At 45.7% G+C, this 13,146-nt stretch overlaps 4 protein-coding genes across 9 annotated transcripts; 2 read left to right on the top strand and 2 right to left on the bottom strand.

Annotated features, from left to right (window-relative positions):
* Window positions 1-23: 23 nt before the first annotated feature.
* On the bottom strand, window positions 24-3,698 carry LOC6589072 (serine/threonine-protein phosphatase PP2A 65 kDa regulatory subunit). 6 transcript variants are annotated; one of them, XM_026989153.1, is made up of 8 exons: window positions 3,498-3,698; window positions 3,036-3,189; window positions 2,559-2,977; window positions 2,418-2,492; window positions 1,588-2,353; window positions 1,258-1,530; window positions 760-954; window positions 24-402 (listed from the first exon to the last, which is right to left on the bottom strand). In XM_026989153.1, exons 1-8 carry the CDS (start codon window positions 3,579-3,581, stop codon window positions 374-376), a joined length of 1,995 nt encoding a protein of 664 aa, XP_026844954.1. In that variant the 5' UTR covers window positions 3,582-3,698; the 3' UTR covers window positions 24-373. The 6 variants fall into 6 exon arrangements, with proteins under 6 accessions (XP_026844954.1, XP_026844958.1, XP_026844956.1 ...); XM_026989157.1 differs by lacking the exon at window positions 760-954 and adding an exon at window positions 448-490 and having other exon boundaries at window positions 24-373; window positions 3,498-3,694; XM_026989155.1 differs by lacking the exon at window positions 760-954 and having other exon boundaries at window positions 3,498-3,694.
* A 394-nt stretch (window positions 3,699-4,092) lies between these two features.
* On the bottom strand, window positions 4,093-4,867 carry LOC6589071 (COP9 signalosome complex subunit 8). Its single transcript, XM_002014484.2, has 4 exons — window positions 4,785-4,867; window positions 4,659-4,723; window positions 4,428-4,603; window positions 4,093-4,371 (listed from the first exon to the last, which is right to left on the bottom strand). Exons 1-4 carry the CDS (start codon window positions 4,839-4,841, stop codon window positions 4,121-4,123), a joined length of 549 nt encoding a protein of 182 aa, XP_002014520.1. The 5' UTR covers window positions 4,842-4,867; the 3' UTR covers window positions 4,093-4,120.
* Window positions 4,868-5,066: 199 nt separating this feature from the next.
* LOC6589658 (40S ribosomal protein S13) lies at window positions 5,067-5,971 on the top strand. The gene is made up of 3 exons (XM_002014483.2): window positions 5,067-5,121; window positions 5,348-5,475; window positions 5,544-5,971. The coding sequence occupies exons 1-3, from the start codon at window positions 5,099-5,101 to the stop codon at window positions 5,846-5,848; spliced, it is 456 nt and encodes a 151-aa protein (XP_002014519.1). The 5' UTR covers window positions 5,067-5,098; the 3' UTR covers window positions 5,849-5,971.
* Window positions 5,972-6,321: 350 nt separating this feature from the next.
* On the top strand, window positions 6,322-12,916 carry LOC6589657 (probable multidrug resistance-associated protein lethal(2)03659). The gene is made up of 10 exons (XM_002014482.2): window positions 6,322-6,500; window positions 7,424-7,524; window positions 7,589-7,674; window positions 8,233-8,550; window positions 8,613-8,821; window positions 8,885-10,521; window positions 10,585-11,117; window positions 11,180-11,445; window positions 11,511-12,443; window positions 12,507-12,916. The coding sequence occupies exons 2-10, from the start codon at window positions 7,448-7,450 to the stop codon at window positions 12,549-12,551; spliced, it is 4,104 nt and encodes a 1,367-aa protein (XP_002014518.1). The 5' UTR covers window positions 6,322-6,500; window positions 7,424-7,447; the 3' UTR covers window positions 12,552-12,916.
* The last annotated feature ends 230 nt before the right edge of the window (window positions 12,917-13,146 follow it).

A 13,146-nucleotide genomic window follows, 5' to 3' on the forward strand; every position in this document is an offset into this window, starting at 1 on the left:
CTTGAATTTTCATACTGTTTTACTACAATTTGTGTGTTTATTTTATTTTTTATTTTGCATTCAGATGCGCTCAAATGTTTCAACTCTACAATGCGTTTTAATAATGATCTTTATGCTTATGTGGTAAGGTTGTTTATCATATAATATAAGTATGTAATTAATTTTGTTTTCTGTGTTGCGATTTTTGTGGCTCTTCCTCCCATGCTGGCATTGACGGCTCCTCTCCGCTCTGCGATTATCCGACGATTCCTCCTCCTCCTCCATGAACTGCAAAACTCAAACTCAATTCGATTCGATTCGAACTTCTCTCCTCCATCGCCAGCCAGCATCTGCTGCAGGCGTTAAACACCTCCTCGCGGGGGATGGGGATCCACTACAAGTTTCCATTTTTAAGTGTGGTTGCTACATATAATATGTGTGTGTTTGTTGCCGGCGTTAAATACATACAGTTTAAAAATAGAATAAAAAAGATGCAAGAAGATTGATTACGCTGTAACCAAACGAAAATCAAAACAAAAGTACACAAAACAACACGACAGCCACGTGGATGAAATACCGGGAAAGAGACAAGAAAAACGCATATATGGTTCAACATTAGTGTTAAATTCATGAATTTTTGAAATTAAATTTTAATTTAGCAAACAATTTTACTCGTGTAATCTTGGGAAAAAACACGATGGTAGGGATGTTAAGAACGGCATCACTGGCATTGGCATTGGTAGACACATTTCTTGATTGTTTGGCTACTCATCCTCTAACATTCCAATTCAATTCTCGACTCGCGATCCTGGTTGATCAATGCTCCATCATCTCCTCCTCCTAAAATGCCACCATCGGTAGGGCCCGTCGTCAATGTCGCCGGGGCTTCCACAATAAGCTTCGAGTCCATGGCCGCTTCAATTTTAGCACCCATGCACGGCGGCACCGCCGTTCTAAACACATTCAATTCCATTTCTAATGACAATGGATAGCAGTTTTAGATAAAGCTTCAGACGGACAATGTTTTTCTTGATAGATGTACGAGTTTTGGATATTCGCCGGGAATTGAACGCCAGAGACCAATTTTTATATTGTTTTTTTTTTAAAACGCTCGAAACTTAGTCTCCAAATCGCTTGATATGATCTTGACTTGCATAGTTTTGGTTCATCTGATGGATAGTAGGCATAATTAGGAGGGAGGTTCTCATAAGGCAGCAGTTCAATCCTCAACGCTGTACACCCATTCTCTCACTACAGGACTCTCGGGGTGGGGCTTACCTGCTGCTATTCCGGCTATAGCCTGCGCAGCAAAATGCTTAACATCGACATCGGAATCCACATTTAGTTTGTCGAGTGTGGGCTTGACTTGGGCATCGATGACGCTGGCCTCCAGGAAGGGGGAAATCTTCTGCAATGTCTTGGCCACATTGAAGCGTACATTGGCCACCGGATCGGCGGCAAGCAACAGGACCGTGGGCAGCAACAGTTTGGTGGTGATATCCGTGCCGCAAACCTCAGCCAAAACATTCAGGCAGAACAAACAGGTCATTCCTTAAAGGAAAAATATTTAAGATATCTGTAGATTCCCACGGCTTCCCCCACACTCACTGTGCAAATAGTTCTTGTTGCGTGACATGACCAGGATCATGGGGATGATGGCCTGTTCGGCCCAGGGGGCACCGAACTGCTCCACAAGCTTCTTCATGTTGAGAGTGGCCGCCTCGCGAATGGCATAGACATGGTCGTTCAACCAGCCCATGCAGAGGCCGCGCAGCTTCTGATCGAAGAACTCCTGCCCCAATTGACCGGCCAGGGCGGGCATGTACTCAATGATAGCCAACCGAACGCGCCACTTGGAATCCTCGGCCAGCTCGACAATGGCGGGCAGAAGGGACTGCGATAGCTGCTGAATGCCGATGACATCGTTGACGCAGTCCAGGTTCGAGATGATATTGAGACGCACTTCGGGGCACTCGTCCTTGAGCTGGATTAGGAAAAGGGGCAGCAGCTGTTCGACGGTCTGATAGGCGCCCAGCATTGGACTCAAACCCATAATGACCGAGGCCAGAGCCGACTTGACATGTGGATTCGGATCGGAGACCAAATCGCGGACATACGGTAAGATGGAGCTCAAGATGATTTGAACCTGATTGGCCTTGTCCAGATTGGCGCAAAAGTCCTTGACTTTGGTGGCCACGGCAGCGCGCACCTCGGCCTCGGCATCCTTAAGCAAGTACTGGAATGCCGAGACCAAATCCACGCGAGTGATTTCCGGTCCCACAGCCTTTTGCAAATCAACAAACTTCTCGGCCACCATATAGCGGACGCGCCACGACGAATCGTTGGAACACTGACGCAGTGTGGGAAGAACCAGCTATACAAATGCATTGGAGTTAATTCAGAAACCATTTCCAACTGTTGCCACTAATTCGACTTACGTGCTCGACATCATCCTGGGGCAGCAGCTGGGCAATACTAACGCAAGCCTCCACAGCCAGCAGACGAACAGAGTCCTGAAGGAGGGATGAGATGATAATGATCAATTTCTTCTACTATCTATAAATGTGTTGCAGACGCACCTGATCGTCCTGTGCCAATTGGACAAAGTTTGGTATCAAGTCAGACTTAAGATATTCCGTCTCCACGACTTTGGCAAATTCGCCCAGCTTGTTGGCCGCTGCACGCCGTACCATTGGGGTCTCATCCTGGCAGAGCTTACGGAAATTGGCACGCAGCTCCGCCTTGACAGGCTGTGTGACGCGTGGATAGCAGACCGAGAAGAGGCCGCAGGCGGAGGTGCGGGAGGTGAACCAGTCACCAGAGACGAGACGCTGCAGCGTTGGCACCACATGAATCTCCAGATCCTGGGCACTGTGCTCGGCCGCCACCGTGCGCAGAGATTCAACAGCCTTGTCTCGCACCACAGTCTCCTCGACAGTCGCCAAACTCTCGAGGGGTGGTATTAAATACATGGCAAATTCGGGACCGCCAACAAGGCCTATCAGCAGAAGTATTAATAGAACACAAATTGTTGGGTAAATTTGCCATTTGCTTACTTGTAAAGTTTCCCAGTTGGTCGGCCAGTGCCAAAAGAACCTCATCCTCATCGTATATGGTCTCGGTTAGGAACGGTATCAACTCGGAACGTGTGCGCTCTTCGCCCAAGGCCAAAGCAATGGTCGACAGCTTCTTTATGGAGTTGAGGCGCAGCTGCGAAAATCACGGGTTGGGTTGGGGGTGAAATAGGGGAATTTCATTTAGTTGCTCATTAAAAAAGTACACAAAAATACTCGGTGAAAATGCGAGCGACACGCACACATACACATGCAAGGGCACAAGGCACGGCATACACCCACACACATTTCTATGCATACAAATGACGCATTTTTTTGCACAAACACACACACACACGGTGAGCAGGACACAGCCATGCCTCTCCCTGTGGCTTTTTATTGGAACGCTAACTTAAGTTTGTGGATTTTCGAGACATGCAATAGTTTTTGCACACTGTTACTAACCTGCACATCCTCGTTTTTTAACTCGTCAATTAAAACCGCAATGGGATAAAGAGAATCGTCGACTGATTTGTCGCTTGCTGCCATTTTTTCTTCTCACACACACGCACTGAAAATCGGTTTTTCTATTCTGCAAGTAACCAACTTGATTTAGCTGCCTTGCCGCTAACAAAGTGCAATGTATTGGGTAATAAGTTAATTCCGCTAGCTTGTTGAGTTTGTATTCTCAATTTTCCACATATGTTACAAAATATTCTTCGATTAGAAAATGCGACGACGTTTGCTGCAAATTTTTTCTATAAGTGTGGCCGTCAGAAATATACGGTCTGACCCTCAGAAATATACCGTCCATTTTAAAAATATACCGCAAATATACTGATGAATTCAAATACTGATGAATATACGTATTCCCCGTTTTTTGATGTTCCGTCGAATATAACTAGCTAGATAGATCTTTCAGCACTGCCCACATAATTTTATCTGATTAATGAATACATTTTCTACTTGACTGGCTTATTTTAAATACTTGCTTTTATTGGAAATTGTCTAAAAAAAGGTTTTAGCGAAAAAGGTCACACAAATAAAACGTAACAAAAAATATATTTAGCAGTGAATTTATTCAAGCTTTAATTCTCTAAGAATGTTACAAACTCGGTTAATTTGAGCAACTGATCATCGTTCCTGCCAGTGGGCGGAGTTTCTTTGGCTTTGGGCAGCCAGATAACCTCATCGCCATCCTGTTCCCGAGTCCAATCTAAGGCCGCGACGGCATTTTTCAGCTCATCCTCAGTCATTTGAGCCATTTGTAGCAGATTGTTCTGGTAGATGGAAACATAGGCGCTGCCCGTGAGGGTGAAGAGCTCCTCCCTCTGTTTCACTGTACAAATATGCTGTTAAATTAACGCTTTTAACTCTCTTGCTTTCACTCCTTACCCAAGAGATCTTCCATTGTTGGCTTGACACACTCGGACCAATCGTATCTGATCTTTTGAAAGAATTCGGCAAAGTTGTTGTTCTGCAAGGCAAGATTTAGCTGATTTAAATGTAGCAATTCTTTGTCCTCCTTCAGTTTATCTGGTATACGCATCCACAATAATTTGGCATTGGCTCTAAAAAGAGATTGAATGTTGTTTATATTCGGCGTTAAACACTCATTTCACATACAGTTTGTTTTGGTAGAGATAAATTGCCATTAATTGCTGATAGACTTCTGCTCCCAGCTCGACTTGCTGTGGAAATGAATATATAGATAAAGTTACTAGTTTAATCATGTAATCTTTTGCAACTTACCTCCAATTCCTCATTTTCTAGCCGGTCTAGCAAATCGTTGTATTTGTTTGACTGCATTTTTATTATTTTCCTCGGATAAGTTATCGGAAATACTAGCCAGAGCAACTCTGCAAAGCTGTCAAAGTGCCTAAAGTCTCCACTTTCCAGGGTGACCGTTTTCGATCAAAAAATTTAATCGACGGTATATTCTCGGTATATTTTTTAATGAGACTGTATATTTTGGTATATTTCTAAAGGTCGGACGGTATATTTTATCGATAAATCCGCGGTCACACTGACTGTCCCTTTCTTTTCGGAAAAAAAACTCTATCAAGATGGGTCGTATGCACGCTCCTGGGTAAAATTTATAGTTTAAAATGCAGCTGTGTGAACAAATAGATTTGCAAAATGTGCCTGCCCACGGGGGGAATCCATTGATTATGTTAACTTTACAGTGCGGGCCCTGCTCTTAGCCTAAAATTGTTCACGAAGGCAAGCACATGGTGCAGACGTATTCACACACACACACACTGACAGCAGCCGCCTGAACTGAACATGAACTAACAAAATTATTTTCTTCGCAGCAAGGGTATTTCCCAATCAGCTCTGCCCTACAGACGCACAGTGCCATCTTGGCTGAAGCTGAATGCTGAGGATGTCAAGGATCAGATCAAGAAGCTCGGCAAGAAGGGTTTGACCCCATCGAAAATCGGTAATATGATTGTGTGTGTGTGTTTGTTGTTTGAGGTTATGTTAACGCCACTTTTGTATTGCTTCCAGGTATCATCTTGCGTGACTCCCATGGAGTTGCCCAGGTGCGATTCGTCAATGGAAACAAGATCCTGCGTATCATGAAGTCGGTGGGTCTGAAGCCCGACATTCCTGAGGATCTGTACCACATGATCAAGAAGGCCGTTGCCATCCGCAAGCATTTGGAGCGCAACCGTAAGGACAAGGACGGCAAGTTCCGTCTGATTCTGGTCGAGTCCAGAATCCACCGCTTGGCCCGCTACTACAAGACAAAGAGCGTTCTGCCACCTAACTGGAAATACGAATCGAGCACCGCCTCTGCCCTGGTTGCCTAAGTGTCCCCGATTCGCGCGTTAGTTGGTAATTTCTTTTTCAATTTTGTGGGAGCATACATTTTACCAATGTACAACCAATAAACCCAACATAAATAAACTGGAAATCAACTATTTTATAGAATACTAGAAGAAATGGAGAAGTTTTTGATAAAGCTGCCCAAAGGCGGGGGAGTTGAAGCTTTTAAAAGTTTACAGGAAAGCAGGATTGGTGGAATATATTGCACATGCGATATACATTTGCACACATTTTAATGTATGTATGTATGCATTTAATGAACATTGATTACACTTGTTGATTCCTCTCGTATGCAATCGGAATAAGTCGATTCGGTATTGTACATTCCCCCGCACACAAACACACTCGCAGAAAAGCTTATGTACATGGCGGCGCGCATGCATTAAAAGCGCTGATAGTCGCCAGCTGCTCGTCACTAGCGGCCCTTTTTTCAGCGCGGACGGTTCTGTTCTTCTGTTTATTTGGTTTTTTATATTTTTGCGTTGCCAACGCCGCACAACGACAGGCCAACGTTGGACAGGCCGTGTGTGTGTGCCGTGCCGTTCCGGCTCTACAAAATCTCTTGTTTCCCACGTTCCACGGGAGTAATTCGCCAGTTTTTGTTATTGTTAAATGTAAACAATATTTAAAACAAATGTACGTACACCGTTTAGCTAGCCTAGCGCATATTCATGCCAATTATTATAATTGTGTTGTGTTTAAAGATGATTTGGTAATTTGTGTACGTGAAAAATCCATGTGATTAGATAATTTACAGGCAAGCAAATGCGCAAACCTCATCGAATTGGCCTTTATCTGAAATGAATTTTAGTTTATTCTGCGATTAAGCGATTTTCGGCGTTATATGCTTTGTACATACATATGCTAATTTTTTCGTTCAGTTACAACGTGGTACGGTATGCTGTACGCACCCACACAGTTGTACTGAAGAAGAAACGGTAAAGGCATGCCTATTTTCGGTCAAATGAATGAAACAAACGACAGGGGAAAGGAAAGGAAAGGAGAGAGAGAAGCAACAAGGCGCAATGGCGCCCGCTTGCATGTCAATAACTGTTCCCTTCCAGAAAGTTGTGCGGGAAAGTTCCCGGGAAGGAAATTAATTAAATATCATCCTAATGACGCATCGTGATGAGGCCCTCGGCGACGACCCCCACATACATAAATAAGTAGATACATACATCATAAACAGTCGTCAAGACAACACGAATTCGATTCGCTTTCCTGATAAGTAAAACAAAAAAAGGCATGTTTGGATAAGTCAATTCGCGGTTGTTTTCAAGGGAAAAGGGGCGATGCCGATTACGAATTCATCCACTCACCAGAATTGGTTTTATATCTATACAATGACTGGTTGCGTGGTTTTCCTTTTAAAAATGCAAGTGTGGCTTATACCGATGCATCTTTTGACCCTGAATATTCATATTCGGAGCTTTTTGCAAACAGGGAATCGTTGCACACACCTTATACCTTATGATAACAAGATATCTTATACACACATTACATTACCATCTTGAAACCTTGACCTTAGCCTGAAATATATATATTTGTATTTATTTTAGAGTTCCTTTAGCTAGAAAAACAAAATGCAGTCGATTAAGACAGCAGATTTGCCGGAAAATCCGCGAGAGAGTTCCAATTTTGTATCAGCAGCATGCTTCTGGTAAGTAGAAACATTCCCCGGAATGTTAAGGATCAAATAGTATTAAATCCGTACATTTTCTTAGGTATACCATGCCCATATTTATCAAGGGGCGCAAGAACACGTTGGACACTACGGATCTGTATAGAGCCCTAAGAGAGCACAAGTCTGGTATGTTAAATAATATGATGAAATAGTACGCCACACCACATGATGGAATGGTTGGTGATGTTTAACATTTTAAATTATTTTCAAATTCCATTATCAACGATCCATATCGATTCGAGAACATATCAGTTTTACGGCTTAAGACAATGAGTTGTCGTCACATAAGATAGCAAATGGGGAAATTAGATATTCCTACTGTTCACTGTTTTGTTCGTCAGTTCCTAGATTATAAAATCTTGTCTACTCATGGTAACTGCCTTATAGTTTCGCCTCGTACTGTATGTAATCACGAGAACCAATCATTTGACGGATCGATGTACATAGTACATACATACATACATACATATGTTCGTTGACCGCGTAAATTGATGTGTGCTCTTTATTTTTTGTTGGTTTTAATTGTTCCGTGAGCTGTGCATTTTTTTTTTTCATTTTCTCAAATTGATAGCCGTGTCTGTCCTGGGGCATTGATTGTTTTCGTAATCCGAATAAATAGAGCCGATCCGTACCGTAGCCCCAATCAATTCCGTATCTTTGATTAATTTGCATTACTCTTTGCAGAGACCCTGGGCAACAAATTGTGCGCTTCCTGGGAACGAGAGCAGCTGCAGGGCGCCAAAAGGCGTCCCAATCTGCTCCGGGCACTGCTACGCGTCTTTGGCTGGTACTTTGGGCTGCTTGGACTGGTGCTGTTCATCCTGGAGCTGGGTCTGCGCACGCTGCAACCGCTTTTCCTGCTCAAACTTATATCATACTATTCTCATGGCTCGGAGTCGGAGTCGATCGAGGCGGCGTACTACTATGCGGGCGGTGTAATCCTGTGCAGTGCTTTCAATGTAATCATCATGCATCCGTATATGCTGGGCACCATGCACGTAGGTCAGTAATCAATGGTTTGACTCCTTAAAAATATAAATAATTCCGGTTTGAATCCCTTTTAGGTTTAAAAATGCGTGTGGGAATGTGCAGCATGATCTATCGCAAAGCCTTGCGGCTGAGTAAAACCGCACTGGGAGACACCACAGCTGGTCATGTGGTTAATCTGATGTCCAACGATGTGGGACGCCTGGATTTGGCAACCATATTTGTGCATTACTTGTGGGTGGGACCACTGGAGACGGTTTTTATAACATTTCTCATGTACCAGGAGGTGAGCAGAGACGGCGAGCGATAATCTTTTGACCTAGCATTTATTCACCTAATTTTTTGTCAGATTGGGATTGCCGCCGTGTTTGGTGTGGCCTTTATGCTGCTGTTCATCCCGCTGCAGGCCTATCTGGGCAAGAAGACCTCTGTGCTGCGTCTGCGAACCGCACTGCGGACGGACGAGCGGGTGCGGATGATGAATGAGATCATATCGGGTATACAGGTGATCAAGATGTATGCCTGGGAGCTGCCGTTCGAGACGATGGTGGCGTATGCCCGCAAAAAGGAGATCAATGCCATACGACACGTGTCCTACATACGCGGCATCCTGCTCTCGTTCATCATCTTCTTAACGCGCGTCTCCATATTCCTCAGTCTGGTGGGATACGTGCTGCTGGGCACATTCCTCACGCCCGAGATTGCCTTCCTGATCACCGCCTACTACAATATCCTGCGCACAACGATGACTGTTTTCTTTCCCCAAGGCATCTCCCAGATGGCCGAGACTCTGGTCTCCATCAAACGCGTGGAGAAATATATGCTGTCCGACGAGACGGACGTATCGGACAAGAGTGTGGATTGGCCGCTGGACACGCCGGGCAGCAATCAGGCGACTGTTCACGCTGAAACAGAGGAGGACCACGACGAAGTCGAGGATAAGCTATTACCCTCACCCCTGCCGATGCCCGTACCTGTGCCGCTGGGCAAGATCAATGAGAATGCCGTTCTATCCGAAGCGGGTATTATTATCAACGGGCTGAAGGCCAAGTGGGATGTCCACTCGCCCGACTACACTCTTAATGGCGTAAACCTGCGCGTCCAGCCAGGCACCATGTTGGGCATTGTGGGACGCACTGGCTCTGGCAAATCCAGTCTCATACAGGCGATACTCGGTGAACTGCGTTCCGAGTCGGGAGAGATCAAGGTGAATGGCTCAATGTCGTATGCTTCCCAGGAGCCGTGGCTCTTCTCCGGCACCGTGCGACAGAATATACTCTTTGGCCAGCCCATGGACCGGCGTCGCTACACGAAGGTGGTAAAGAAGTGCGCCCTGGAACGTGACTTTGAGCTGCTGCCGTTCAAAGACAAGACAATTGTAGGTGAACGCGGTGCCTCGCTGTCCGGCGGCCAGAAGGCGAGAATTAGTCTGGCGCGAGCCGTTTATCGAGAGACCTCCATATACCTGCTCGATGATCCCCTCAGCGCCGTCGACACCCATGTGGCCCGCCATCTCTTCGAGCAGTGTATGCGCGGCTATCTGAGAGAGCGCATAGTCATTTTGGCCACCCATCAGCTGCAGTTTCTGCAGCAAGCCGACCAGATCGTCATCATGGACAAGGGCCAGGTGAGCGCCGTGGGAACGTACGAGTCGTTGCGCGATTCCGGTGTGGACTTTGCCTCAATGCTGAACGAAGAGGCACGCGAAGAACAGACGGAGGAACGCTCGCGCTCTCGGTCTGGCAGTCAGGTCGATCATCGACGCAACAGCGAGATATCTCTCGTATCTGTAACCGATTCCGTGCTAGATGCCGGCGCAGATCAAATGGTCCAGCAGGAGCGGCAGACGGAGGGTCGCATAGGCTTGGGCCTGTACAATAAGTACTTCAAAGCTGGCGGCGGTTTCTTTGCCTTCTTCGTGATGATGGCTTTCTGTGTGTTCTCGCAGATCTTGGCATCGATGGGGGATTACTTTCTATCATATTGGTAAGGGGTCAAGTATGGGCTGTAGAGAACCGCATGAGTAATGTCCAACCATCTTTTTTATAGGGTCACCAAGAAAGGAAACGATGCTGTGCTTTCCAGCAATGCAAAGAATGATACAGTGAGCTCTTCTCCCATGCTAGAGAACCGTCTCTCCCACTGGCTGAATGAGCAGGGCTTGCCTGTGGACGCTGAAATGCTGGACACCTACATATTCACGCTGATTACGATTCTGACCATTGTCGTAACGGTGGCACGTTCATTTCTGTTCTTCAATCTGGCCATGAAGGCCTCCATAAGTCTGCACAATTCCATGTTTCACGGCATTAGCCGTGCTGCCATGTATTTCTTTAACACGAATCCGTCCGGACGCATTTTGAATCGTTTCTCCAAGGACATGGGCCAGGTGGATGAGATACTGCCCGCCGTCATGATGGATGTCATACAGATCTTTCTCGCACTGGCCGGCATTGTCATTGTCATAGCGATTGTCAATCCGCTGTTTCTCATACCCACGGTTGTGCTGGGAATTATTTTCTATCAATTGCGGACTTTCTATCTGAAAACCTCACGTGATGTCAAGCGCTTGGAGGCCATCAGTAAGTGCTAAACCATTTATTTTGGGGGTTTTCATTGTTTTTTCACACCTTTTTTGCTGCAGCTCGCTCGCCGGTGTACTCGCATTTGGCTGCCTCGCTGACGGGCCTCTCCACCATTCGTGCCTTTGGAGCACAGCGTGTGCTGGAAGCAGAGTTCGACAATTATCAGGATATGCACAGCTCCGCCTTCTACATGTTTATAAGCACATCGCGCGCCTTTGGCTACTGGCTGGACTGTTTCTGTGTTATTTATATAGCGATAATCACACTCAGTTTCTTTGTCTATCCGCCGGCCAATGGCGGCGATGTGGGTCTGGCCATTACACAGGTGCGCTCCGGACAATACCTTATCGCCCAAAGCCATGTCTTACTTATCTTACCAACTCTTTACAGGCCATGGGCATGACGGGAATGGTCCAGTGGGGCATGCGTCAGTCTGCCGAGCTGGAGAACACAATGACTGCCGTGGAGCGAGTGGTTGAATACGAGGACATTGAGCCAGAGGGAGAACTGGAAGCATCCACGCCGGAGAAGAAACCACCCAAGTCATGGCCCGCTGAGGGAAAGATTATGTTCGACGAGCTGAGCTTGCGCTATGTACCAGATCCCAAGGCAGAGTACGTGCTCAAGTCGCTGAATTTCGTTATCCAACCGCGTGAAAAGGTTGGAATCGTGGGACGCACGGGAGCGGGCAAGTCCTCCCTGATCAATGCCCTGTTTCGATTGTCCTACAACGATGGATCCATACTGATTGATAAGCGGGACACGAATGCGATGGGATTGCACGATCTGCGCAGCAAGATATCAATCATTCCACAGGAACCGGTGCTATTCTCAGGAACAATGCGCTACAATTTGGATCCTTTCGATGAGTACAAAGATGAGAAACTGTGGCGCTCCTTGGAGGAGGTGAAGCTTAAGGAAGTTGTGGCCGATCTGCCCAGTGGACTGCAGAGCAAAATAACCGAAGGTGGCACAAACTTCAGCGTGGGTCAGCGTCAGTTGGTGTGCCTGGCCCGTGCCATTCTGCGCGAGAATCGCATTCTGGTAATGGACGAGGCCACGGCCAATGTGGATCCCCAGACGGATGGTCTCATCCAGACTACCATTCGCAACAAGTTCAAGGACTGCACTGTCCTGACGATTGCCCATCGGCTTCACACTATCATGGACTCGGACAAGGTGCTGGTCATGGATGCCGGCAGAGTGGTGGAGTTTGGTGCGCCATACGAGCTGTTGACAGTCGCAGATACCAAGGTGTTCCACGGCATGGTCAAGCAGACGGGTCAGGCCACATACGATGGCCTACTGAAGGTCGCACAAAAGGTAAGCCCATGTTATATTTACTCGGTAAATAACTGAATTTACATTCAACATTTATTTGTTCAGGCCTTTGAAGACGCCCAGAAGCAAAGTCGGCGTCTGCCCTCTTGAGACTCGGCGAATACATAACAAAGAAAACTAGGAATTGTCAAGGAATTGAGCCGAGGTGCTAGTAACCCAATCCGTCGTCGGCATTATATATGTAGCTTAAATGTAGTTTTAATGTTTTTGAATCTGTGAGTTTTTTGTATGAATGTTTCGTATTTTGTGTGAATTAATATATGTATGTATGTATGTATATATGTATGGATGGATATGGATCTATCCACTTTATTGAGCCCGAAGTTATAGATCAATTCTTCGAGTTGCTTTGGAATCTGTTGCTATATTTAATATTTGTATTTATTTAAATGTATATAAGTGCAAAGAATAAGTGCCTTCATAAAGAAATAAAGTTTATACATTATATACCCGAATGTGATTTAGTTTTGATTTAAAGTAGAAGCACCTTAAAAAATATATAAAATGTTTGTATTTACGTTTGATAGCACTTACCGTAGCTTTATCAATTTATATTGTTTACTTTTCAAAAGCCACTCAATCAGCCTTTAATTTGATTGTGTATTGATGTTATCGATTGGCTGGATGGGACTTTTGAAATGGTTAAATCTTTTGGCGCCGCGTCATAAAAGTCCACCCCAAAGAG

This window comes from Drosophila persimilis, unplaced genomic scaffold, assembly GCF_003286085.1.
Source record: "Drosophila persimilis strain 14011-0111.01,24,50 unplaced genomic scaffold, DperRS2 tig00000191-arrow-pilon, whole genome shotgun sequence".
Lineage (NCBI taxonomy): Eukaryota > Metazoa > Arthropoda > Insecta > Diptera > Drosophilidae > Drosophila > Drosophila persimilis.